The sequence below is a fragment of the Arachis ipaensis genome, chromosome B9 (genome assembly GCF_059453495.1).
Source record: "Arachis ipaensis isolate K30076 ecotype BB chromosome B9, ASM5945349v1, whole genome shotgun sequence".
In the NCBI taxonomy this organism is placed as follows: domain Eukaryota; kingdom Viridiplantae; phylum Streptophyta; class Magnoliopsida; order Fabales; family Fabaceae; genus Arachis; species Arachis ipaensis.
The window spans coordinates 155,538,392-155,566,356 of NC_142444.1; the positions used below are offsets into that span (position 1 = coordinate 155,538,392).

Below are 27,965 nucleotides of genomic sequence, written 5' to 3' on the forward strand. Positions count from 1 at the left end.
CCGTCTGTGGGGACCTAGCTAATATGGACTTTGTTTTGGTTCCTGGGGGGCTGACGGCGGAGCCGGGCCCTGCGGGAAGGGAATGGATCCCAGAAGCAGTAGGGTAGCTGCCGGAGCTCCCACTCGCGAGGGCACCAGATCCCCCCCCCCCCGCGGCAACCCGAGGGACGACCCTTTGGAGGAACAGGCAGTGACAGCGCCAGAATAATACAAGAGCTGCGCCATAGGGTGCAGAACTTAGAGCGAGAAGTAGCCAACCGGAAAAGTCGTCAGCCTACTCCTAGTCAAGAGCATTCCCGATCCCCTCACCGAGGATAAAGGAGTCTCCGAAGAATTCACTCCAGGCACACTCCGAGCCCCCGGACAGAATCAGAAAGCCAGAAAAGCAGAGAGGCGTTAAGGAAACGACGAGATCCTCTGGTCTACACCCGATCACCGACAAGAGATACCGAGGAGGAAGACTGGGAAGGCGATAGAGAGCGAAGAAGAAGGAGCCGACCACAACAAGAACACTACAGAGAAAGGGAAAGAAGAAGCCGACCTTAAAGAGAACACAGTAGGGAAAGACCGAGAAGAACCTGACAACTGGTGGTCATGGGGGCCACCCCTTTCCACCACTCGATCCTCGGAGTACGGCTGCCGAAGCACTTTGATAAGCCGACACATATGAGGTACGATGGTACTCAAGATCCCCAAGAGCATCTAACGGCATTCGAGGCCAGGATGAACCTGGAAGGGGTAGGGGATGAAGTAAGGTACCGGGCTTTCCCGGTAACCTTAGCTGGGCCAGCAATTTGTTGGTTTAATGCCCTCCCCTAGGGCTCCATAACCACGTTTGCCGACATCAGTCGCGCCTTCTTGGCCCAGTTCACCACGCATATCGCTAAAGCGAAACACCCGATTAATCTGTTAGGAGTGACTCAACGAACCGGCGAGCTGACCAGGAAGTACCTGGATAGATTCAATGATGAGTGCCTGGAGATTGACGGCCTAACCGATTCGGTGGCCAGCTTGTGCTTAACCAACGGACTACTAAATGAGGATTTCAGAAAACACCTTACCACCAAGCCCGTCTGGACAATGCAGGAAATTCAGAACGTGGCCAGGGAATATATCAATGATGAAGAAGTAATCTAGGTCGTGGCAGCCAATAAACGGCAGCCCGCATACCCTAACGCCCGCTCGTTCGGCGGCGGGGAAAGATCTAAGGAACACTTCAGAGACGGAGCGTCAGCTAAAACTTTCAAGCCCCTTTCCCGCGTTGGAAAGTTCACCAACTACACCCCCTATCGGATCCAATCGTTGAAGTCTATCAGTACATCACCGACAAGGGCATCTTGTCGAAGCCCCGACAACTCAAGGACAGGACGGGAGGAAACAAAAACCTCTATTATGATTACCACAAGGGCTATGGCCGCTGGAGCAAGCCATCTGAGAAGGAAAGTTGGCTGAGTTCTCCTACCTTATAAGGGAACCGTGGAGGAGGGACCGTGACCGATCAACCGAGGACAAGAGCCGCGTCGTAAGGTAGAGATAGGAGCCCGAGGAGGACAGTGAGCGTGGTCTCTGAAGGTTGTGGTAGGCTTAGAGAAGGGGGGTTGAATCTATGCCTTCCTTTTAAGTTGCTGTTATTATCCTTTTTAAACAAACTCTTAATTCTGATTCTGTTTGTACTCAGCAGCGGAAATTTATGAGACAATTTATTTTTGTCTCATGAATATCAAAAAACAGAACACAGCAGAGAAGAGAAAAGCTAACACCGGCATGTATCCTGGTTCGGTTGCCTTGTGCTATGCAACCTACGTCCAGTCTCCTCCACAACTATGGAAGAATTTCACTATAGTTAACAGTATTACATACACCAATTTCACAGGATTGACCCAATCCTTTCACACTCAAGTTCTAACCTAACTTGACATTGGCTATGCTAATACATAACTATTCACTCTTAGTGCTAACCCAACTAAGAAAGGGATACCTCACAAGTACAAGATACAAGACATAAACACACCTAAAGAAATCTGAAAATAACTCTAGCCTTTTCTCTCAAGTGTATCACTCAGCCTTTTTCCACTCATGGCTTTTACTTGAGCTTTCTCACAATGCCTTTTCTCACAAGAAATTACAGAAAGATAAACATAGAAAAGTACATTACAATCTGTAAAACATGAAGGAGATTGACTTCGTCATCAGCCTCTTTGCTATGTGCAAAACCAGATTCGCAAACTTCAGATGCAGTTCTTCAGTATTGGCCGAATGCTTCTTTGAAAGAAAGCATTATCCAAGTAGAGGAACTTCTTAACAGAACACTGTTCTCACACTCTGGTTTTCTCTCCTTGCCTTCTGAATGAGCCGCAAGCTTCTTTTATCTCCTTGCATGTTGCTTGGTTCTTCTCCAAGGTCAACACCTTGAGCCTTGAGCTTCACCAACTCACAGAATTACTTTTTCACCTTAATCCTTAGAGAGGAAACTTTCCTTCTGACTTCCTCATCTTGACCGAAATCCATGAAACATCAACCATAGAAATCTTCCAAAGGTCAACTTGATATGAGCCCTTGAAAACCAACTTGGTCCCCAAGTCTTATTTAAGACCGTAGATACACAACAGGGAAGAACAGAAATCCTCTTTCCCTTGTATCCCATTTCGGATAGAGCAGAGAGTTGGGAAGAAGAGATGTAACCAAGTTGCATGTATGAGGAAAAGATTTACCTATAACCTAAGCTTGATTTGGTTTGGATTTGTTGAGATGACTTCTGCCTTTCAAGCTTAGTTTCTCTTTCTTGCTTCTTTAGTGACTGTCTTGGTGAAGAAGCTCTTTCTCTCTTTCTCTTTCTTACTTTTCTGAAGCTGATTTGACTTGGTCATAGAGAGATGAACGTTGCACTTTGAAAGAGAGGGATTTGCATTTCTGAAACCAGATCGGGCTTGGATCGAGTATTGGTAAGCATGGCCCGATTTGATTTCTTTGGCTTTGTTTCTTTTGGGCTTCTGATTTTTTTTTTTGCTTTCAGCCCAACAACTTTGCTGATTGCTTTTCATTCCATTTGGGCTATGGAATTTTGGCCTGCAACAATAAACAACTAGTAATAAGTAAATATAATTAATCAACACTAATTATTTATTTTGCCCAAAAATAATGTTTGTCATCACTAATTAATTTAGTTAATTTCTTAACTCAACAGTCTCACTGTGGTAAATGTGGTGATCGGAAGAGACATCCCTCCCAGATCGAAATCGGCTAGCAAGAAGGACGCCAAGGTCTTAGCTATGTCCTCTGGCCCCACGCCGACCCCCCGGAGAGTACCCTCGATATCATTCGGCCCTGAAGATCAATGGTTTGACGAGGTTGCAGAGAACACGCCGATGGTGATCACGGCCAGGGTGGGCACCGGCCTAGTAAAGCGGATCCTGGTGGACACAGGGGCTGACTCCAATATCATGTTCCGTAATGTATTTGACGCTCTGGGTCTACGGGATACCGACTTGAAAGGCCACCAACACGGCGTAGTAGGCCTAGGCGATAACTTCATCAAGCCAGATGGTGTAGTTTCCCTCCCGGTCTCTATTGGCGGAGGCAGGGGGAAGAGGTCGCTAATGACGGACTTCGTTGTCTTAAGGAACTCCACGGCCTACAACCTCATCCTAGGGAGGAATACCATCAATGAGTTTGGGGCGGTGATTTGCACCAAGCTATTGCTAATGAAGTTTGTTGCTGATGATGGATCAGTGGGGACCATCAGGGGAGACCTGGAGACGGCGGTCGCATGCGACAACGCCAGCCTCTCCCTGAGAAAGAAGTCTAAAGAAGCATCCGGTGTTTTTCTTGCTGACCTGGACGCCAGAGTCGATGACAAACCCAGGCCGGAATCAGAGGGGGACCTTGAAAAGTTCAAGGTTGGCGACTCAGATGAGAAGTTTACCTTTGTAAACAGAAACCTACCCCATGACTTGAAAGAACCCTGATAGAGATTATCAGAGCCAACGGTGACTTGTTTGCCTGGACCCTGGCCAACAGGCCGGAATCAGAGGGGGACCTTGAAAAGTTCAAGGTTGGCGACTCAGATGAGAAGTTTACCTTTGTAAACAGAAACCTACCCCATGACTTGAAAGAACCCTGATAGAGATTATCAGAGCCAACGGTGACTTGTTTGCCTGGACCCTGGCCAACATGCCGGGTATAGACCCCCAATTCATGTCGCACCATCCAGCCGTGAGACCGGAGGCAAAGCCAGTGGACCAAAGAAGGAGAAAAATGTCCCAAGAAAGGGCAGTCTACTAGAAGCGAGCTTCATTCGAGAACTCAACTACGCGACTTGGCTGTCGAACGTGGTCTTGGTTAAAAACCCCAGTGGGAAATAGAGAATGTGCGTGGATTACTCCAACCTTAACAAAGCATGTCCCAAGGACTCCTTCCCCCTACCCAACATCGATGCTCTTGTTGACGCGGCGGTGGGTTACCGGTATCTGAGTTTCATGGATGCCTATTCTAGGTACAATCAGATACCGATGCACCAGCCAGATAAAGAGAAAACAGCATTCATAACGCCAGGAGGAACATATTGCTACAAAGTAATGCCGTTTGGACTGAAGAATGCAGGGGCCACATACCAGAGGCTGATGAACAAGGTCTTCAGAGACCTCATCGGCAAGACGGTAAAGGTATATGTAGACGATATCTTGGTCAAGACCGCCAGAGCCGACGGCCTCATAGGTGACCTGGAAAACGTCTTTACCTCTCTTCATCGGCACAGAATGAGGCTCAACCCACTAAAGTGTGCCTTCGCCGTCGAAGCTGGAAAATTCTTGGGGTTCATGATAACCCAAAAGGGGGGAGGGTGGAAGCAAACCCGAAAAAGTGTGAAGCAATCCTACAGATGAAGAGCCTGGGAAGCGTGAAAGATGTCCAAAGGTTGGCGGGCAGACTCACCGCACTATCCCGTTTCCTCGGTGCGTTGGCAGCCAAGGCTCTGCCTTTCTTTAACCTGATGAAGAAGGGGATCGCATTCGAGTGGACCCCGGCATGTGAGGAGGCTTTCAAACAGTTCAAAGAGATAATCTCAGCGCCGCCCGTCCTCGCGAGGCCTAAAAATGGAGAAGTGTTGTACTTGTACTTGGCAGTAACCGACGAAGCCTTGGCGGCGGTCTTGGTGCGAGAAGAGAGGAAGACCCAACAACCAATATATTTTGTGAGTAAAGCACTACAAGGAGTGGAGCTAAGGTATAGCAAGCTGGAGAAGGTGGCATATGCGCTCCTGACCTCGTCGCGAAGGTTGCGGCAGTACTTTCAAGGACACCAAGTGATCGTCAGGACGGATCAGGCAATCCGACAAGTACTCCAGAAACCTGATCTGGCGGGTAGAATGATGACCTGAGCTGTGGAACTCTCCCAATATGACTTACAGTATGAACCCAGACACGCGATCAAAGCTCAGGCCATGGCTGACTTCCTGGTAGAGGTGACAGGGGATCCGGCCGGGACACCAAACACACAATGGAAGCTCCATGTGGACGGAGCATCCAACCAAACGTTCGGAGGTGCAGGAATCATCTTAGAAAATCCAACTGGAGTTGTATACGAGTAGTCAGTCAAATTCGAGTTCCCGGTGTCAAACAATCAGGCAGAATACGAGGCCCTGCTGGGCAGCCTAGCTCTAGCAGGAGAGGTCAGAGCTACCCGACTGGAGATATGTAGTGACTCGCAGGTCGTCACTTCTCAGATCAATGGGACCTACCAAGCGAAAGACTCACTGTTATAGAAATATCTGGAGAAAGTCAGAGAGTTGAGTAAGCAATTTGAGGAGGTCACGACCCAGCACGTTCCGAGAGAAAGGAACACATGGGCAGACCTCCTATCAAAACTGGCGAGCACAAAACCAGGGACGGAAAACTGGTCTCTCATTCAGGGTTTGATAAAAGAACCAGCGGTAGCTTTACATCTGACCTAGGCAGATCCCTCCTAGATGAACCTGATCATCGACTTCCTAGAAAAGGCTGAACTCCCCAGCGACGAGAAGGTGGCTAAGATAATAAGGCGAGAAGCGGCTAAATATGCGATCATACAGGGCCAGCTGTTTAAGAAAGGGCTTAGCCAACCACTGCTGAAATGCCTGCGTCCCGACCAAACAGACTACGTCCTCAAGGAAGTCCACAAAGGATGTTGCGGTCACCACATCGGAGGAAAGGCCCTAGCCAGAAAGCTCATCAGAGCCAGCTACTACTGGCCCTCAATGATGGCGGATTCTAAGGAATTCGTTAGAAGGTGCAAAAGATGCCAGGAGAATTCCAACTTCCACAAAGCACCAGCAACTAAACTCAGCCTACTGACGGCTTTCCGACCGTTCTCACAATGGGGAACCGTTCTCACAATGGGGAATCGATCTTTTGGGACCCTTCTCGGTCGGGCCAGGACAGGTCAAGTACCTGATAGTGGCCATTGATTATTATACAAAGTGGATAGAGGCCGAGCCGTTGGCTAGCATATCCTCGGCAAATTGTCAGAAGTTCATGTGGAGGCAGGTAATAGCAAGATTTGGTATCCCGGAAGCCGTCATCTCCAATAACGGGACACAGTTCGCTGATAAAAAATTTGGAGAATTCCTTGCCGATTTGGGCATAAAGCAAAAGGTCTCGTCAGTTGAGCATCCCCAAACCAACGGACAAGTTGAAGCCGCGAACAAGGTCATCTTGCAGGGCCTCAAAAAATGACTTGACCAGAAGAAGGGAGCGTGGGCAGACAAACTAGCCTCGGTTCTCTGGTCCTACCGCACAACTCAACAGTCAGCTACCGGGAAAACTCCTTTTCGGCTCACCTATGGGGTAGATGCAATAATACCCGTGGAAATCGATGAGCTGAGCCCGCGACTACTCTTAAGAGGAGTCGAAGAGGCCGTGGAAAAGGACTTGGTGAATGAAGCCAGGGAGATGGCTCATTTATCAGAAACGGCGCTAAAGCAAAGAATGGCCCTGCGCTACAATGCCAAGGTGCTCAAGAGAGAGTTCGAACGGAACGACTTGGTCCTAAGATGCAATGATATCGGGCTCCCGACACCGGGGGAAGGAAAGCTGACGGCAAACTGGGAAGGCCCTTACAGGGTGAAAGAGGTGATCGGCAATGCCACCTACAAGCTGGAGCGGTTAGACGGCAAGGAAGTCCCGAGAACGTGGAACACGGACAATCTGAGAAGATTCTATTCCTAGAACAAATCCACCGGCTTAGTAAGAACATTTTATGATGGATTATTTATCCTTGTCATATATTTGCTATCATTTTACGTTTGAGCCACTTTACGTTTGAGCCATTTACTATTACCATTTATAAACTACTTGTCATCTCCTCCCTTTTTTTGCATCCATTGTTATTAATTAAGCCACCACGACGAGTAAATGGTCTCAAGTCGATACGGTAACCTGGGACTGATCACCTCGGGCACCACGAAATTAACGAACGCCAAAATATGCGGCTATTGAAACGATAAAAGCCATGACCTGGCTTCGCTAATTACCAACTAAACGGTAAAATGTTCATGAACAAATAGTTAATGCCAACAAAACGATAAAGAACAAAAAGAAAAGTAAGCGCCGACAAGGCTGGAAAAAAGCAGTTTGTCACATGCCGATTAGGCGGCAAACAAATTCGAACAGTTCAAAAAGATTGTAAACATTACAAGTTACAAAAGCACACAAGTTACAAGGACGAGTCACTTCTTCGGCATGTCGACGATCTTGCCATCCTTGATAGTATTGAAAATGTCAACAGCCGAGGTGTCGAAGTCGGGAGACAGCAGCTTTACTTGAGCTTTGAGAGTTTCCTCGGTCATCAGGATGGCATTCTTGCCCTGCTTCACGGTCTCTTTATACTTCTTAAATTCAGCAGTCTCAGCCTGAGCCGTCTTGACCAAGGAAAGCGCCTCATCATGCTCCTTCTCCAGTGTGGGCACCCGACCTTGAGAAGAGTTAAGTTGGCCCTCCAACGTAAGCTCCTGCTCAGTAAGGCGGACCACGACAGCATCAGAGGTCTTCACTTTCTCCTAGCCTTCTCTTCGGCTGACTTGGCCCTCTCTTCGGCAGAGGCTAGTTGCTCCCGAAGCAACTTCACTTCATCTCTGTACTTGGTATTGGCCTTGACAAAAGATTCAAGCTTCGTTTCCAAAGAACGCGCTCTCACCAGGGCGGATTCCGCCTTCCTCGCTATGGTGGCCCCTCGGAGTAAAGTGCGGTACATCCACCTCACTTGCGAAGCAAGGTCTCCACCGTAGAAGAAGTCCTCCATGCCAGGAAGCAACTGGGAATCGATAAAATTCCCAGCATCAAAGTTCTTCTCCATAACGGTGAGAACCCCCTCCGGACTGGAAGACGGCCTCTTCTTCTTTTGGTTATCATCAAGCATCTCAACTTTAAGGCTAGCAGACGGTTTCCTTTTCTTTGGGTTATCACCCTCTTCCTTAGAACTCGGATTCTCTGAACCAACCCTTACCTCCGGCTGAGGACCCAAAGAAGCATTGGTGCCGACCCCTTCTCCCTAGGCAGGCTGGGACTGGACCTCGGGCTCAATAACGTCATCCGCCGGGACCTCTTGGGCGGGGGTAGCAGAGTCGTCGTCGCTGCCATCAGCCAGAAAAGTGTTGAACAAAGCATCAAGTCCTGTTACCTTGGTAGACATTGACACTACAACAAAATACGAAAACCTGTTGGTCGTCAGATCGGCAGAAAAATAAGAGACAAGAATAAACACAAAAATCACTAGACGGCTACTCACATATATAATTCCTAGCCATGTCCCGATCCCCCATGAGAATATGGGGGGTTAACAAGGTTCTTCCCAAAAATAGCCAACAATACGTCGCCAACCCTCTTATTTTCTGGGGATAATACCTTATACGTTATTTTGGTAAAGGCGTTAGCCCCCGCACCGAGACTCCAATAAGTTGGTATGCGGCGTTCCCCTTCTAATGTCAGCCAGAAGGAATGCCGACCTTCCGCGGGACGGACGTTGAAATACTTGTCCTTAAAATCATGATACGAATCTTCGAATATACCGAAGATCCGCCGACCTTGGGCCGCCCGAAAGGACATGTAGCCCTTTTTAGCCCTCCCCTCTTTGGAAGGATTTGTTAAAGTAAAGAGAAAAAGAAACACTTCGACGGAGACCGGCAACTCCAGATGCTCGCACACCATCTCGAAACAGCAAATGGAAGCCCAGCTGTTCGGATGCAGTTGGGATGGCACCACGTCACAACGATTAAGTAGCGCCATCTAAAAAAGGGAGAAGGGAAGGCGAACTCCCAGGTGAGTGAACATGGCCTTGTACAACCACATCCAATCGGGAACCTGGGGAGAGTGTAAGTTTAATTCATATATTCGTTCGTTGTCGGCAGGAACGAAAGCCGCGTAATTAGACTCCTCATCGGTCCCTCCACAAAGGTAGTCGGCCTGACGGAACTCGTCAAGTTCTTCCAGGGACATTTGGTTTGGGGTCTCCTTCACATCTGAGGTCACCCATGCATATCGGTCGTATGCAGCCAGCTTCATGACCCTTATGGCAGGACGCTGAGCCATACCTACAGTGGGGGCACCACTCAAAATCAGTCTAGAAGGTAGGGAGGTCAGTAATACTACCAGAAAACTGCAAAATCGCTACCAGAAACTAGAATCTACCTATCCAGTAACTATAATTATCAAAATGAGGCCAGGAAAGCAAAATCCTAGAATGGTAACCCCCCTACAGTCTCTACCTAATGCTAAAACGCAAGCAGTTCATATCGAGCAGTACACATCAACAGTGCAAACACACATGTAAAACCAGGAAGATAAACAAAGAAGATAAACAACACCACGTCAATACCAAGGAAAAAATAGGAAACTTACCAGGATAAGGATGATAATTAAAGAGGATCGAAGAATTGATAAGAATCTGGATGAAACAAGGGTTTGCGGTGGAGGTTTTTTGAAAGAAAGAGGAAAAAGCAAAGAAGATGTAGTGGCAGTACAACTAAAGTGAAACCGAATGAAAACTGCAAGGGAAACCAATGCTGAGAAGCGTGAAGGACAGGGGTATAATAGCCTTTTCTCGCGGGGTTATGAATTGCCATTAAGAGCATGAAATAATCGGCGCGAGAAACGAGGCGACGAAGGGCGCACCCCAGCAGCGAACAGACTACACGCGCGTAGAAGGCGCGTCCTCATCACGAGGGCCGACGAAACGACGCCTTCGCGAAGGAGAAAAAGAACACGCCATCAACGGCACTCACGGCCGCAGCTGACATGTTGGGGGCACTGTTATGGCCCAGCCCAGCTGAGTGAAATTGCCGCCCCGGCCCACGGGCAAACCGATCTGCACAGTCGGGTCGACGTGTATAACCCGCTCGGTCTACGACTCGGACACGCGTCCTTACTGCCAGTTGCGTGACAGCTGTGGGAAATGAAGCTTTCTGGAAGGAGGCCTTCCCTCGTGGGGCCCGCCCTATTGACAAGATATATAAGGGGAGGGTCCTACCCCTCCCCCAAGGTACGTCATCATAACTTTTCCTCCTTACCACCTGCACACCTACTGACTTGAGCGTCGGAGTGTCATTACAGGTGGTACCCCCCTCTACTCACGAAGAATCCGGAAAGTCGGCCGCCCACGCTTCTCAGCCCCAGGATCCAGGCCAAGGCTGGGACCCACCTTCACACCCGACAAGCAACCCCAAGCCGTCCGATAACCGACTAACCGTACAGGTCCCTATACTTTTTTTTTCTTTTCAATTGGGTCCCTGTACATTAATTTTTTTAATTAAGTCCCTGTTAACGTTAAACGTTAAAAAAATGTTAGTGAATTGTGAAATTACTTGTATACCCTTAGGGACCCAATTGAAAAGAAAAAAAATATAGGGACCTAATTGAAAATTCGGTGAAACTATAAATATTCAATGAAAGATATTCCTATAATTCCTATTTAATAATTTTACGACATGAAAGATATTTCTATAGTCCTTTTTATTTTGCCACTCTCATTCTTTTGCTTATTTATATACAAATTGTACCAAAAGTACCTTCTTTTTTTTTTTTACTTTCAAAATACCTTATCTTAAGAACATACAACAAAAAGGAAGGGATAAAAATAGTAGTAATCAGTATATGTAAAATTCAATTTCCATTATTCAAGTATTCATTATGATCATGTAATATTTTACATTTGTGTGAATTTATGAAATATAGTTTGTGTCTTTATCATATCATGGTACACCATAGAAAATCACAAGACTATGTAATTTGTATTATTGAAATTTGAAATCTAAAAACAAAAACCATAGAAAACGTAGTTTTCAGTGCAATACAGATAATATAGAAATCAGTTCTTGTGCTGCAGCCTCCCACACTCTGAACTAGTATAAGATTAACAATAACATTGATAATGGCCAATTTTCAAGTCGAGAAAGATTATGAAAGAGCAGACTTGAGTTCATCAGGTGTCCCGACAAGATAGTCATTTTCACCAAAAACTTCAATCAAAGCATGGTATTCTGCTTTCGAAACAAAAGAAGTCGGAGTAAAATAATCTTTGTGAGATCCATTCATCTTTTTGGGGTTCTTCGGGCACTTCCATATACACCTTCATATACCCATCACTAAAAATAAGAAATGCATAATTATATTTAACACATTTCTATTCACAGATTTTACATGCAACAGCTATATAACATATAATCTCAATATTTAGCATTTCAATCAACCATGGATGTATTGAAATCATTATGATAAAAAACAATGAATAATCTTACCTCAATGAAGTTAACAATGGCATTTAAGTTAGATCCCAGAGCTGACAACGCGAACAATTCAAAAATAACAAAATATCTTTTTTATCTTATTGAGGCATACAACCATTTTAACCACAACTACAATCCTAATCCACATCATTTAATTGCAATAATCCATATAAAATTTGTGACATTAATTCACAGGAGGATTCTTGGCATCTTCATCATTTTGAGAGTAATCACCAATAGCAACAGAAAAATCAGGTTGATGAATCATAGTGGTGACAAGAGTAGCATCTTCCCCAAAAATAACAATGGCATTACCAGCAGTAACGGGGTAGCACCAGCAGGGGAATTACCACAAAAGAACAAAAAATAAAAATCCTAAACTCTTGATTCAGTTTTTTCACACTCAAATTTCACCATTTATCCGAAAAACAGAATACACGAAGGAGAATTAGGCACATTGCAGTGATATATGTCTATGGTAAAATCCAAATCCCCATTACTACATTTAAAAAAAAAAGAAACAAAATCCTAATAAAACAGTATTATCACAGCAACAACAATCAACAATCAAGAATAAACCAAATTCATCATAAGCAAAATTAATTTATATGTCAATTCACCAATTAACAAAATTCCTGTACATAAATATCCATATTGTAAACCCTAAATAAACCATTATATCAAAACAATACAAAAATCAATTCAACAAATAGATACTCAACCAATGCCATATTTAAAAAAAAAATAAAATTAGCATAAACATCAAGTTTTAAAGCTGAAAAAAGAGGCCTTTTTTTGTCACCTATTTACAGACAGTTCGAGTACAAGGAGATCGAGCAGAAGTACAATGCGGGAACGGGAGGTCAGGCGCTATGAGACTCGGCTCCAAGCGCTACGATCAATGATGAAATTGAAGATGTATTTTTTTCGGATTTACATTCTACACCAAAACGACAACGTGTGTTCACTACTATTCAAAAAGTGTTTTGTCCTCTTTGTATATGTGGATAATTAATAGCCACGCCAAGTTAACATGCCAACTCAATACTTTCTGTGAGTCAAGCTAAAAATTGGACTAATGACTGATTTGGCTGATGAAAAAAAATTAAAAATTAATATATGCATTAATTTTTCTTAAGACTAAAATATCGGCTTTTAAAATTTTATATCCACCTTTCAAATCTTCAAAAACTGATTTGGATAATTATTTTTTATTATATTAATTTATTAAAAAGTTAATTTTTATTATTTTCAGTATTTACATTCAAAATTTCTTATTGAATTATAAACTATTTATTATCTTAATTAATTATATTTTTATTATTCTTAAGCATATTTAATAAATTATAGATACGTATATTAGTACTATATACTACTGGTAATAATACAAACAATTTTGATAAAGATTTTATTACTATATATCTTAGAAGTATATTGTAAGAATGTTATGAAGGAACTTTTTTATTAAAATTTATTTAAAAGCAAATTATATTTATTTTTAATATATTAAATACATAAAAATATATAAAATAATATATATATATATATAATAATTAATTTTAGTTATTAATTTTTAATATATACGTAAATTCTTCCTAACAACTTAACAAGTACTTTTACTACGCTTATTTAGAAGAAAAAAAAAAACTGTAATACCTCAAAAGGGAATCTTTCTTTCTTATAAAGAACATAAAGTCATAAATGTTTGTTTGTTTGTGGATTTGTGGATATAGATATAAAATTAGTTATTTCAATATTAATACAGAAAACACCTATCCAGGATCTCGTAACTCAACAAACACCTTCCCATATTTTGGTCCTTTATCCATCCATTCCTAATTCAACCATTTATTATTCAACCAAGTAAAAGTTGTATAAAGTTTATTTTTAGCAATGGTTATTTTATTTTACTTCATTCATTAATATCGAAACTTTTTTATTGAACATAATAATTCAGAACCTTTTTAGTGATATTCCTTGAGTCTTAATTAAATATTTAACAGCATTTAGCATAACATTAAAAAAGAAAAAATATATTATTTTATTATTTTTTTAAATTTTATTATTTGTGAGCCTTTTTCTATTTTAATTTAAGTAATTAAAATATTATTTTATTATTTTATCAATTTATTATCTTAGACGAATTTAATCAGATTAGTATTAGTAAAACGAGAATAGTGCAGATCATATTTTATTTTTTTTAATTTTTAAAAAAATAAAAAAATCTATCTTCTAGTAAAAAATATACTTTGTTTACCAATCAGTCAATCACACATACATCGGTAGATTCTTACTAATTAAAAAATATATTGAGTTGTTTAATTTATTTTACCCATGATAGATTAACAGTTTATCTGGATGGAATTAGATTCGAGAGAATAGAGTATTGCAAAAAAACAAGTTGCATCGCTGTACCGTACTAAACTACATACTAATACGAGTATTATTTAAAGTACATAATCCTTTTTAAAATTATTTTTCTGACGTGTATCATTGTATTATATTGACTCATCTAGATCAATCGACATTGAATAATATTAAAAAGATGTTAAAAAAAGAATAAAGAAGAACCCCCGTCAATAACTTGCAGCTAAGTAACGGCAAGAGATAGTTTGTCACAATTTTTTTTGGTGTCTATTTGTCACAATTAATATAAAATAAATTTATACATACATCTAATTATATAATAATATATTAATAAAAATAATTATTTTAAATATTAACGGCATAAATGATTACGAAAACACGAGACATTAAATTATAAATATAAAAATATAAAATTATATTTATCAAATAAAATATAAACAAAAATATTATATTTAAAAATATCGAATTAATATATTTTGTGTTTATTCTGAGATAATAACAAAAAATATATTTTATTTTTATTATTTTATTATTTTTATTAATTTTTTATAATTATATTTTTATTATTATATTTTTTTCAAATTTTTTAAATAAAAAATAAATTAAATTACATTTTCATAATTTATTTTATTTTATTATTAAATAAAATACAAAAATATTATTTTTTATATTTTTAATTTTTGTATCTCGTTTTAAATATTTTATCTTATCTATTCTCAAAATCAAACGCAACTTTAATCTAATATTGTGTAAAGCTATATCAAAATTAAATTTATTGAAAAAACTTTAAATATATATAAGGTTTAATTATTTTGTTGATTCTTATAGTTTCGTGAAATTTTCAATTAGGTCTCTATATTTTTTTTTTTAAATTGGGTCCTTGCACTAATTTTTTTTTTCAATTAAGTCCCTCTTAATAGTAATTGGCTTAATTTTATAGGGACCCAACTAAAAAAAAAGAATTGGTACAGGGACCTAAATAAAAGGAAAAAAAAAGTGTAGGAACCCAATTAAAAAAAATTTTGGTGTAAGGATTCAATTAAAAGAAAAAAAAAGTATAAGAACCTAATTGAAAATTTTGCGAAACTATAAGACCAGCAGAGTAATTAAACCTATATATAAAACATCAATATTTCAATAATTTTAATGATTTGAATTACCATTGAATAATAGCTCAAATGACATAGTCTCTCCATACTCAATTAAGAGGTTACAGATTCGAATTTCATATCTTTAGTAAAAAAAAAAAAAACGATTTTAATTAATATATATTATATAAATCTTTTATAACTAAAATGAACGATTAAAGTGACCGAAACACCGATATTTAAGATACATTTGAAATGAAATTCTTCCAAAATCCAAACTGATTAACTTATTAGCTTCATCAATGACGTCAGCATTTTCGGCACAAATGCAGCTGCAAATTTTGTACTTGTAGCGCGTGACTTTCTAGAACTTTGACTATCTTTAATTTCTTAATAATACTCGCAATTAAACTTTGTACACAAAATTTCAAAAGATCCATTCACATTGATTGTTGAGTTCGGTCCTCGTTTTTAATTTTCACTTTTTCCATGGTCATACAGTTCCTAGAAACATGTTATGAGAATTCTGGTGATGCCACACACACACACTTATTAACTCTTGTGGTCAAGAAACAAACGCTTCCTTAAATTAAATTGCTTTCTTGAAAACAAAAACAATTAACATCGTGGGACTGTTGTGATTTGGAATTTGTGGGTTGCTGCACCTACTTCTGTGTTCATCCTTCTTTGCTTTTAACATTTTCTTTGACTTTTCTCTAGGTTGGTGTTTCTTTTTTCTTTTTCTTTCATCATTGCTTTTTATTTTTCATTATTTTCTTTTCTTTTCTTTGTTTTCATGGGTGTCTCTTCCTGCTGTATGTGTTGCTCTCTCTAAATCTTCTTATTAGAATGATCATGATATAATATATGATTAGTTGTTTAATCTGAGTTTGTTTATTTTGGATGAAACAGTTACACCTTGGTTGGTTGGTGGTAACAAAGTTGAGGCAGGAAGAGACACTGTGAAATTGAAAGCGGAAATGGCCCAGAACGGAAGAGTGATGCAAAATTGTGTGTATGCTTCTAATCCCTACCATGAATGCACTGAAGCTTGTGTTCACAAGAGCAAGGACCCTAACTACAAGCCTCACAAGAACAGAAAGGGATTTGGTTAGTTATGCACGCCTTCTGTTTGATCTTTTTACTCACTCAAACTTTTATTGCTGTTTTGTTTTGTTGTTTTGTTTTGTGTTTGTTTTTAGTCTAGGAGTGCTTAGTTCCAATCTTTGAACACATGCATCTTATTTCTCTGTTTTTTTCCTTAAAAGATTATCGAAGAAGTGTTACTGATGGTGAGCTTGGAAAAAAGATGAATGAAGAAAAACGCTCTCAATCTGGTTGTCCTAAAGCATCTAATCCTTACCATGTGTGTGATGAAAATTGCAACAAAAGAAGAGTGGCAGGAGCTGATTCAGGTTCCCACTCTGATTTAAGCTTATAATAAGTAACCTACCATTTAGTATCAAATTTCACGATTTTAGTCCCAATAATATTTAACCAGTTATACAGTAAGTGAATTTCTTCACCCTCTAAGAATTTTACTATTGCAAAGTCTTTCTCACACGATTTGATTTGAAGAATAAGATTCATCTCAAGGGGGAACCTGAGTAATGTTTCCGGTAACTGCAAAAGTGTCGCAGGAATTCAACTTTTTAGTTAAAGATTGACAATGATATCTAGAATCATTTGATTCAATTGCTTGTGTACAAATGGTATAGACTGTCTTGCATACTGATTTAATTTTGTTTGACCATTTCATGGTAATGGATTTATATTATTTGACAAATCATTCTGCCGTCCATCTCATAGATGCAATGATACATGTCCTGTATATTTGTCTTGCATGTTTGTCCATGCATATAAATTGGTTAATGAAAGTGTTAAGCCTTATCGTTTCTGCTTATTTAATTTGTTTGGCTCGGTAGAAAATGTGGTGATGATGTAGATTATTGATATGGCTAGATAAATTTCACACTATGAGTATATGCCTGACCAGAATACTTTAAAATTTCAGTTGCCAATTCCTTAAGCTTTGGCAGGAAGAAGCATGGATCAAAACCAGAACTTCCTGTTCTTGACAGTGTTCCACCCTCGAAAATTGGGGCTATTTATCTCTCTGATGCTTCATCACCCCTATCAAGCTATTCTGACTCTGGAAGGAAAAAGATGGAAACAAAAAACAGTGAGATAGTACCAGCTTCCGGAGAAATACACGTCGCAGATATCATGGTAATTCCTTATTTCCTTACATATTTCAACAAACAATACTTTATTTTTTTTTAAAAAAAGTTTGGCTTATTTTACTTGTCTCTTCCATTTTTTTTCTTTTGTCAGCCTGTTAATCACAAAGTCCAACCGAAGGATGATGCTGAGGAATTTGCCGACCCAAGACAGACAAAGAAAGAAGTGGACAAAAATGGTTCAAACAAAGTTGTTCCAGTCACCTCTGTTGATGATACCGGGGGTCTTACTGCCTCAGCTGCTGCCATGGACTTTGCTTTTTCTGCTACACACAATGGTAATGAAGATAGTGATGGAGATGACACCGAGTCTGTGGTATCTGAGTCCCGTGTTCCAGTTGGGAAGTACCATGTCAAAGAGAGCTTTGCTCCCATCCTGCTTTCCATCTTTGAGAAGTATGGAGACATTGGAGAAACCTGCCACTTGGAATCAGTTGTGATGAGATCATATTACATTGAGTGTGTGTGTTTTCTTGTCCAAGAGTTGCAATCTGCATCAATTATGCAATTAACAAAGTCCAAAGTCAAAGAATTGATGGCTATTCTCAAGGATGTAGAATCTGCCCAACTTCGCGTTGCCTGGTTGCGTAGCATACTCAATGAAATTGCTGATAACATTGAACACATCAACGAGCATCGCGCAGTGGAGGCAGAGAAGGCCAAATCGAATCACGAAGTGGAATTGCTGAGGAAAGAGTTGGAGTCAGAAATGGCAACTTTGGCTCAGAAAGAGCAAGAGGTAACTGATCTTAAAACAAGAGTTGAAGAGATGAGAGGGCGTTTGAGTGAGCTTGAGCTGAAGTCTTCTGATCTGGACAAGAACATGTCATCTATCAAGTCCAAGGTTGATAATTTGGATATCAAATCCTTGCTAGATCAACTATTGTAAATGCAAGAACTAAGAAATTTGGTCTTTGAAGTGCACATTTAGTATTGAGTTGATGGTTAACAGGGTAGGATATGTTACTGAATAAACTAGCTTGGAGGTTACATTTTCTAGCCAAGATAGTATTAAGTAGTATGAAGAACAATGAATGCATATAATGCATATTAACACACTTTACACATGCACCCTCACAATTGTACTTTCAATTATTTATTTATTGTTTATATATCTAATAATTCCCAGTCCTTACATCCCAACAAAATTGGGTTGATGGCATGGCAATCATCAGGGAATTTTGTTTGTTGGGAGCGAAGGGGTTATTCCCTGCTTTCTGTGCTCTTTGATTGATGATGGTCTGTAATATTTTGAAGTTGAATTTGTGTCAATTTTAATTTTAAACCATGACACGGGTATCCAAATTTTAATTATTCCGGACTTAAGTGTGTGAATTAGCCAATAAGGGCTTGTATTCAATTATGACAGTAATATATATAATAAATCCTTGAATAGGTTTTCAACTAGTGTGGATGGATGTAAGATGTGATAGTAAAGATCGTTGATGTTTGGTGTTTAATCTTTCAGTCTTGGTAGTGTAAAATTACTTGATATTTTACATTATATATAAAAAAATTAAACTAAATTTTAAGATAAACTTTACACAAAAAAGAAAAAGAAAAGAAGTTTATATTGTAAAATAAAGCAAAATGATTTGTTTTACAATATAAACTTTGTTCTAAGCTCATCCGGATGAGTTCATTTTAAAAGATATTTTACAAGAACGAACTTTATTTTCTATTTCATCACAAAATAGAATCTTATGACTTGTTTCATTAAAGAATGATAAATTCTGAAACACATTTAGACGAGTTTACTTTAAAAGATATTTTTAAAATAAATTTTTTATCCAATGAAATTAAGTGTTTATTTAGGCGTTATTATTTTGATAAAAAAAATTTCTTTAATAAAAATATCTTTTTTTTTTAGCGTGTTTGACAAATTTCTAGTAGTAAAAGTAAAAATACTAGAAAAATAAAAAAAAATTTCTTTTTGAGAAGTTGTAATTTACATATTTTTTTAAAAGATTTTTTTCTCTTAAAAAAAAATATTTTTCATATAATAAATAAATAAAAAAATAATTTTATATTGTTATATCCAAACATAATTATAAATAAAAAGATGTTTTTGTATGAGATATCCAAATATAAAATTACTTTTATTTTTTTATAAATCTTTTTTTTAAAAAATAACTCAAAAAAAATCTTTTTTCAAAAATTTATCCAAACAGGTCCTTAATCTTCTCTCAGAGATGACGGTATTATTTAATCTGCTAAGTTAGCACAAAACTAAAAATCAATATTTTATATAAAAAAACTTATTTAACACCAAAAGATTTTTTTTGCACGAAATACAGTATCAGTAAGGATTATCGAATTAACTACTAAATTAATTTAAATAAATTAAAAATAAAAGTATATATATATATAATAAATTTTAATATAATTATATTACAGTGATTACAATAATTATATAAATATTATTAAAATTAAGTCGTTTTTTTATGTTTTAATTTTAATAAAAAATATCATAAAAGTCATCGTAGCATAGTTATATATATATATATATATATATATATATATATATATATATATATATATATATATATATATATATATATATATATATAAGTCACATTTTTTTTTTCAATTTTATCAATAATTTATAAAATATCACATTACCGTAGCATAATCATATTTTCATACTTCATACCACAAACCCTAAAAAGTAAGAAAGAAAAAAAAGGGGGAAAATATCAAATTAGATACCGTTTGGCGTTAGCTGTGAGATTGGAGCTTCAATTTGTTGAATACTAAATACTGAAATCCAAATCCGATTCCAATTCGCTTCGTGCTTGTTGCGAAGCCCTACTGTCAGATCGCTACTGCCACCAGGTTCGTCTCTTTCACCTCTTCCTCTTCTCCAGTTACGTTTTTCCCATCGATTCGCTTAGCTTCTCTAAATCTTTTATTTCGCAGAAAAATCGATTTCCCCAACTTTTTCAGCAATTTCTTTAATCCTCTTGATTTTCGATTTATGTCAGCTGCAATAATTCTGTTCTCAATTCCATCTAAGTTCTGAAGGCGCGATTTGTTTAGGGTTTAGGGTTTGGTGCTATTTCTTGTGGAATGATAATTTTTTTTTACATGCCGGAAACTTCAATAAGATATTTGTTTGTTTGTTTGCTTTAATTGATGCAGGAACAGGTTTTGAGGGATTAAGAATATTCTGCAGAAGATGTCTGAGGAACGAGCAGTTCATCCCGATTGTCGGAATGCTAGCAATCCTTATCATGAATGTAGTGATTACTGCTTTAGAATCATAGCCGAAGCAAAAATCAGGATGCAACAAAAGGAAGCTGGTTTGTTTCTTTTCAATCAGTGTCTATTCTGTTTATTTCATTTGACGATTTGCTTCAATGATTCATGCTTTTTAACTTTCTCAAGCAATTGAATCTTACCTTCTTGTTATTGTTTAGTTCTAGCTTTGTTTGTGTTCTTGAATAATAACCACGGTTAATCATTAAGGTCACTGTTAATCTCCACCGGAAAAATTATGTTTCTAGGTGTGGTGACCATAATTGTGTTTGATCATATCCCACCAGTAAAAGAAAGGAAGCTTAAGTAGATAAGCCTATCATGCTGAACAATGTTTCATTTCAATTTTAAACTTATAAGTCAAAGAGCAAAGAAGTTTTCTTTAGTTATATTAAACTTTTTTTCTACTTTTTCAAATGAATAGATTGGTGTAGTTTGTCTGTCTGTGTTTACCGTTTGTTTCCTTTGTCTATCAGAAGTTGCACAAGCTAGCGGTGGAAGTCGTGGTAAGCAAGCTGTCCAGGAAGAGTTATATCCGGATGAGGAAACACATGATGAAAGGCCCGCTCTTGAAAATTCTGATAGTGAACCTGACATGCCTGCTCCAGAGGAAACGATGGATGGGGGCTTTGCAAATCTCTCGGGGAGACAGAAAAAGTGGATGGAGTTGAGAGCCAAGATGGTAATGTAATCAGAATTTTTTTTGTTTCAAGACTTGGTTTCTTTTCGAACCTTTCAAGAAGTCTTAGGCTTGTTTTATTTCCCTGGCAGCAAGAAGCTAAAAAGCGAAATCAAATCGAAATAGCTGCTGAAAAAAAGAGGATGGAAGCTCCAACCGAATCTAGGGGTGTTTCTAAACAGAAGTGGCTTGAGGATAGGAAGAAAAAGATTGGAAAACTCCTCGATGCAAATGGATTGGATATGACAAAGGCATATATGCTTGACACCCAAGAGAGTGCAGAAGGGAAATACAAGAAATGGGAGAAAGATCCTGCTCCTTTTGGTTGGGATGGTATGCTGAATACTTATCCAAGATTTTTTACTCCCTTTTATTATATTTATTTTCGGCTATCGTCAAGTCAGTGTTATCAAAAAGTCGCTAAAGCGAAATGGAATTTTCAAAAACTGGTACACTGCTGTAGTGTAGCTTATTTCCTTTGTTATGTTTTTGTGTGTATTATACTTCTCTCTTTCCTTTGTTCTTCCCTTTTTTTTTCTTTCTATCAATTGAAGCTAATATGCTGTTTTTGTTCAGTTTTTAATCAGAAGACGCTATACAATGCATACAAAAAGCGGACCAAGAAAATTGATGTGGATTTAGAAGAATACAATAGAATGAAAGAAGCTGATCCGGAGTTCTACCGTGAAGCCTCAAGTCTCCAGTATGGAAAGGTATACTACGAACAAATATTAGCATATTTTCGTTTTCAGGATCTTGTGTGTGTTGTGTATCTCCTGACAAGTCTCTCCTTACATTGTAGGCACCAAAAATCTCAGAGGACAAGATCGACAAGATGGTACAGGAGCTAAAGGATAGGGAAGAGAAGCGCAAGTCGTTTAGTAGGAGAAGACGGTTTCATGAAGAGAAAGATATTGACTCGATCAATGATCGTAATGAGCACTTTAACAAGAAGATTGAACGAGCCTTTGGTAAATACACACTGGAGATTAAAAATAATCTTGAACGAGGAACCGCATTGCCTGACTAAGGTACCTGCCTATGTTGTCATATGCGTTTTCTGGAACTGATCTTTGATCTTGTAATATTGTGGACTAGTGTTTTGCGATTCACATGTGGATCAATGTGAAGTCAAATATAGCTTTCCAAATTATGGTTTTGGCCTTTGTCTTCCACTTTCTTACGCAATTGTAAGATCGTTCTGGATCCTAAAATGTCTTGCGTATATGTATATCTTGGTGCCTTCCTCTAATCCTTTCCCCTAATGAACAATTATTGGTTTTGCTGTCGTGGGAGGCCGGGTGCAAATGTTTATCTAATAATCATTCCCAACCACATTCATGAAATCATTCACAAATGTCAAACCGTTGTTACGGCTTAAAACCTTGTTAGTGCCGAAGCAAGCCACATCTTTTCCAAAAAACGAAGGAAGCAAAAGCATTTTCTCCATAAGCCAATTGGAACACAAAAAACTAATAAAATGCATGAATCTCACATGGGCTATCAATTATCTGGCAACAAAAGGTTCCAGATGCTTTTTTACTGCTCGACAAGAAAATACTCGGGCTACCAAATGAAAAGTTTAAACTTGTACGAATACCCACAAATATAGGGAAATTGAAACTTGTCCAAACTCCTCATTAATATAAAAGTAATAATAATAATTTATTCAAACCATTATTGAAATATGAACAATTGGATCCTTAAAGATTGTTTGTCACTTTTTCACCCATGATGCATGGAGCCACCCATCTTAGTATTCTCCTAAAGCATCGTCAGGATAAAATTCCTTGCGAATTCGGTCTTGTGTCCATCCCATTGTTGTTTTTGCTATATTGTACAATGACTCCAATGCAAAATCAAAGAAACTTTCAATGTTGAGATAATTGGAAAATATTGAAACTAACCACGCAAAAACAGGATTTTTTTAAATAAATAAAATAATTATTTTCTGGAAAACAATTTTTGAACTTTAATTTTCTAAATGCGATTTTTTTTACATTTAAGGCAAGTTCGTTGCACCCCAGCGAACTTTACAATTTATATAGAGTTCGCTGCACTTCCGGCGAACTTCAGGTTAAGTTCGACAAAATATAAGCATCCCTGTTGGAGAATAGAGCTCGAACCACAATTTTATTCTCTACTTTCATTCTTATTTTTGGCATTTTTTTTCTACAATGTCAATGAATCCATTATTATCCATTCATTATGATGGTGAAATAGTGTATGAAGAAGAAAGTTCTATTGTTTTTAGGTCTGGGCAACCGATAATTACGTATATGACACCGGAAGTCAACAGTTTAACAGCGTTGAAGAATCTGATATTGCATTCGGGCAGCAACGGACGAAAAGAGTAAAAAAAAAATTACTACAGATATCTGAACGAAGTAGATGACAATTTGTTTTATAAAAGGTATGTCACAGTTGGCTTGACTCTGTTGTTAGTATGCTTATTAGACCACAATTTTGAGAAATGTTTCTGTTGTTTGGAATTAGGTATCGGTTACGTGATGACGAGGACGTACGTCTTATAAGGTCGTGGCACAACCGATGGACAAATGTTCATCTGTTGGAATTATTCGTGTTTCTCATTGAGTTGGGTGGACGAGGATCATCTGCAGATATTGTCGACGATAGTCCGTTAAGTGGAGCTGTTAGGCGAAATATTAGAAGGACGATGGTCGATCTAAATATGCCACCTGAAGGTAGTCAAGAGGGGTCTAACGTTGAAGTTGGTAATGCTGACATGATGGAAGATAATGTTGAAAGTCATGAGGATTCTACTATCAGAGATTTGATGATGGATCAGTATGAAGTTAGCCCTGATGACGGAGACGATGCTGATGATGAACCAACAGAAATTCCTGATGATGGTGACAATGAAGAAGAGATGCACTACTACGGTGACACATAAATTGCTTTGACACAGCCTGCCATTTCTCGACCATATGACCGGCCGGATCACTTCTCCAGGTTGAATCTTGATGATATGACTTTGGATTGGTCGTTTACCCAGGGAGGCCCCGAAGAAATCCAAGCAATGAGTTCGAAGTTGGACAACAATTTCAGAACAAGGAAGAAGTCATGTTGGCAGTTAAGAGGTACAACATTAGGAGAGATGCAGAGTATAAAATAGTAGAGAGTGACCAATTGAGATATAATATACAGTGTATCCAGTTCGGATCCGGTTGTTCTTGGAGCATACTCATATCATATCGACGAAAGCAAGAAAAATAGGAGCTTAGGAGATACACTGGTCCTCATATTTGCATGCAAACATCAATGGGGCAAGACCATCGTAGGTTGGATTTAAAGGTGATTGCTCAACACATCTTTACAATGGTCAAAGCAATCAGCACCAGGGTTCAACAAGGAGGTGTGGAGAATCACTTTGGTTACAAGACATCCTACAGAAAAGTTTGGCTTGTAAAGCAGAGAGTCATTGCTAGAATATATGGCGATTGGGAGGAGTCATACAACGAGCTTCCTCGTTGGTTATTCGCTATGCAGATGTACTTGTCCATCGATTCTGAGTCTCAGCTGGTAGGCCACGTCCTGCAAGGTGATAGTCATCTCCCTGCATGGTAGATGAAATGTGTGGAACTCAGGTCTCTACCTCTATATCAACGCCGACGACAATGGCCAATCGTGCTCGAACTCCACCATAGACGCCACATGCTCAAACCCGACTCGCGTGAGATATGACCTAATTTGCTCAGGTGAGCGTCTCATCAAATTCCGTCTAGTGTGCAAGATCCGAGGTGCCTAGCAAACGGAAAAATATTAAAAAAAAAAGGAGGGTCAACACATAAAATAACAAATTCACTGTTTATTACAATATAATAAACAAGAGTGATAAAAGTGTATCACTCGATCAAGTTTGCCAGCAATGTGCTCAGCTTGATCCAATCTGTAAAGCGTATCGTAGCCCAATAACTACTGCTTCATCTAACCACACTCTAGTAAAATAAAATAACATATACTAAACTCAGTTCCTTTCACATTAACTAAATTTTTAAAAGACATATTTAAACCAACTAATTGTCTACCTTACATCTTAATCAGTTTATAAACTTACTAATTAAAATGTAAGCCAACTACATGAAACCGTCAATTAACTCTGTTGAGTTTGGAAAACTTTAAAATATGATGATCAAACATTGTTAAAAATATTAATTAAAAATTATTAATATGATTTTGGCTTCAAATTATTTGTTTCTGTTTTGTGTACAGATTTTTTATTATTGGGCATAAGCAACATAAAGCACAATATGTTGAAAAAAGATTTAGCCTTTGGTAAAATAATATTTCAAGAATTGGGGCTGAATTATGTTTTGCATCACAAATGTTAATTGGGTCAGATAGCTAATATAAAGCCCATAACATATTTCTCTTGGTCCAACGAATAGGTTGGTCCGAAATGAAAAAGGAAAGAAAGGAAATGGAGCTTGATGAGTTCGGTCACCTACTCCCACTTTTGATGGAATTCAAATGTAATTTATTTGGTTTAATTGCATGTATTGGTAACAGGAAAGAGAAAGTTCAAAATTGATTTGATGGCAATTAAGAGTTCACACGTTACTATACATAGGGGAATGGAAAGTGAAAACTTAACTCATTTTAATTTCTTTCTTTACTTTCATTCAAAGCTTTTCTCTCTTCTCTCTCCTCTCTTTCTTTGGTTTCGGTCACTTCACTGACAGAAAAGAAGAAAATAGAATCTATCAGAGGAAGAAGCAGAGAAGCTAGGATGAAGCAAGCGGCCAAGGTGATGATGGCCCTTGCAAAAAGAAGATCCAAGGCATGACGTGGCTGAGATCTTTTCCACTAAAGGCAAGATGTGGTGAAGAAGCTTCAAGATCTCCGGCCTAAAGTAGAAGCAATCCGATTCGGTTAGAGAAGAAGATCTCTGAAGTGAAGCTCATTTCCACTTTTGTTCATCCATCACAGAAGGTAGCTACTGTAGCTATGTGGAGGTAGAAGCAAAAATGGAACAGAAGGAGCTGTCAAGGATCAAGAGTTCATCAAGGGTCAGAAATCCTTCTTGGAGACCAAGTCAAGATGGAAGGCTCAGATTGATGAATCTTGATGAGAAGGGATGAGAGAGAGGTAATTGCATGTTGGTTCTGCTTTCGGTTCCCTCTCTCTTCTTTCTGTCTGAACCGGTTTTGGTGTTGAAGAAGAAGAAGTTGGCTCGGTTCAATCGATTTTAACCCTGGAAGCTTCCCCTTCTATAATAAGGGTGAACGGCCAAGGGTTGAGATCAAGGAGAGTAAACACAGAGTTCTCATAGCTACCCAAGCTAACAGAAGTTCTTCTCCTTCAATGTGTTACATTTTGTTTTCTTTTCTTTAGTTTTGTCTGTTTGAGTCTCATAGTGAAAATGGCAAACAGAGTGAGGTTTGTAAGAAAAAGCCCGTGAGAGATAAAATGCAGAGTGTACAAAATTGAAGAAAAAGCCATAGATGTCTTAGACGTCCTTTGTACATCTATATATTGTGTATCATGATTCTATGGGAGTCCCCTTGCAAGTTGGGTTAGCACTTAGCAGTTGAAAGCTTGGTAGGTGACCAAATCAAGTTCATTTTTGGATATAGATTCTGGACTTGTCCCAAATAAAAATGGGTAGTTCCTAGGAAAGAATTGGTGTCTGTAATCAGTTGATTATAGTGAAATTCCATCATTGTTGTGATGGAGACTGGACGTAGGCTGCATTGCACTTAGCAGCTGAATCAGGATATTTCTTGATGTGATTCTCTCTTTCTCTTCTACTCTATTTTAGTTTCTGTTGCTAAGAAGACAAAATTGAAAAATATCTCTTGACTGGGTACGAGACAAAAAAAATGTCTCGTGTCTGGTTATGAGACAAAACGCAGAAAACTCTCCTGAATCTATTTTGAAAGGCAGAAAGTGATACTCAGAAAAAGGGGTTAAGATTCAACCTCCCATTCTCTTAGCCACTGATTACCATCAATTGGTATCAGAGCTAAACCAAATATTAATTAAAAGATATTTATTCAAGAGCTCAGATGCTAAGCTATAAACAATATTCACAACCAGATCAAATTGCAAATTTTTAAACACAAATTCAAATAATAAATAGCAGCAAATTCAAATTATAAACAGCAGGTTCAAGCATTATCATCATAGATCAAGATAGAATAGACAACGACCTTTCAATTCATTTTCTTTCTCTCCCTTTTGTCATTAAGGAGGGATACCTGCATAGAAAAATAGTTCACCATATATGCAAAAAAAATGTAGAGCAGGTAAAAGTGTAAAGATTAATTTACAGTCACCCAACAGAGTTCAACAATCAAAAAAAATAGAAAAAAATAATGATAAACCAATGTTTCAGAAACAGTTTTTCAGCAACAAAATCATGGAGCAGCCTTAAAAAAAAAACTCAGATACCAAAACAAAACTAAAACTATAATAAGTATAAGCAATATTCACAATTAGACCAATATGCATACACATAGCTGCGTGAAATAATAGTGTAAAATAGAAAAATGTAGCCAGTCTCAAATATCATAAGTTCAACTTGTTTCACTATAACTGTTTCAATTTATTTTCACACAATG

At 38.3% G+C, this 27,965-nt stretch overlaps 3 protein-coding genes across 6 annotated transcripts; all 3 read left to right on the forward strand.

Moving 5' to 3' along the window:
* The first annotated feature begins 594 nt into the window (after positions 1–594).
* On the forward strand, positions 595–1,137 carry LOC107616199 (uncharacterized). Its single transcript, XM_016318189.1, has 2 exons — positions 595–771; positions 820–1,137. Exons 1-2 carry the CDS (start codon positions 595–597, stop codon positions 1,135–1,137), a joined length of 495 nt encoding a protein of 164 aa, XP_016173675.1.
* A 14,445-nt stretch (positions 1,138–15,582) lies between these two features.
* Positions 15,583–18,592, forward strand: LOC107618464 (phospholipase-like protein (PEARLI 4) family protein). Of its 4 annotated transcripts, none has more exons than XM_016320550.3 (5): positions 15,620–15,924; positions 16,117–16,314; positions 16,473–16,619; positions 17,219–17,433; positions 17,539–18,592. In XM_016320550.3, the coding sequence occupies exons 2-5, from the start codon at positions 16,185–16,187 to the stop codon at positions 18,331–18,333; spliced, it is 1,287 nt and encodes a 428-aa protein (XP_016176036.1). In that variant the 5' UTR covers positions 15,620–15,924; positions 16,117–16,184; the 3' UTR covers positions 18,334–18,592. The 4 variants fall into 4 exon arrangements, with proteins under 4 accessions (XP_016176038.1, XP_016176036.1, XP_016176037.1 ...); XM_016320549.3 differs by lacking the exon at positions 15,620–15,924 and adding an exon at positions 15,934–16,019; XM_016320552.3 differs by lacking the exon at positions 16,473–16,619 and having other exon boundaries at positions 15,583–15,924.
* Positions 18,593–20,051: 1,459 nt separating this feature from the next.
* LOC107618702 (GCIP-interacting family protein) lies at positions 20,052–22,633 on the forward strand. The gene is made up of 6 exons (XM_016320836.3): positions 20,052–20,279; positions 20,586–20,746; positions 21,179–21,384; positions 21,474–21,714; positions 21,958–22,094; positions 22,184–22,633. Exons 2-6 carry the CDS (start codon positions 20,623–20,625, stop codon positions 22,409–22,411), a joined length of 936 nt encoding a protein of 311 aa, XP_016176322.1. The 5' UTR covers positions 20,052–20,279; positions 20,586–20,622; the 3' UTR covers positions 22,412–22,633.
* The last annotated feature ends 5,332 nt before the right edge of the window (positions 22,634–27,965 follow it).

What these genes read in the sequence shown, in the direction of transcription:
- LOC107616199 (XM_016318189.1), top strand. Translation starts at nt 595, where the DNA reads ATGGGGGCCACCCCTTTCCACCACTCGATCCTCGGAGTACGGCTGCCG. An exon ending in TAAGGTACCGGGCTTTCCCG is followed by an intron (nt 772 to 819) that starts GTAACCTTAGCT and finishes GCCCTCCCCTAG; the next exon opens with GGCTCCATAACCACGTTTGC.
- LOC107618464 (XM_016320549.3), top strand. An exon ending in AGTGGCAGGAGCTGATTCAG is followed by an intron (nt 16,620 to 17,218) that starts GTTCCCACTCTG and finishes TTAAAATTTCAG; the next exon opens with TTGCCAATTCCTTAAGCTTT. An exon ending in TACACGTCGCAGATATCATG is followed by an intron (nt 17,434 to 17,538) that starts GTAATTCCTTAT and finishes TTCTTTTGTCAG; the next exon opens with CCTGTTAATCACAAAGTCCA.
- LOC107618702 (XM_016320836.3), top strand. Translation starts at nt 20,623, where the DNA reads ATGTCTGAGGAACGAGCAGTTCATCCCGATTGTCGGAATGCTAGCAAT. An exon ending in TGCTCCTTTTGGTTGGGATG is followed by an intron (nt 21,715 to 21,957) that starts GTATGCTGAATA and finishes GTTTTTGTTCAG; the next exon opens with TTTTTAATCAGAAGACGCTA. An exon ending in CAAGTCTCCAGTATGGAAAG is followed by an intron (nt 22,095 to 22,183) that starts GTATACTACGAA and finishes CTTACATTGTAG; the next exon opens with GCACCAAAAATCTCAGAGGA.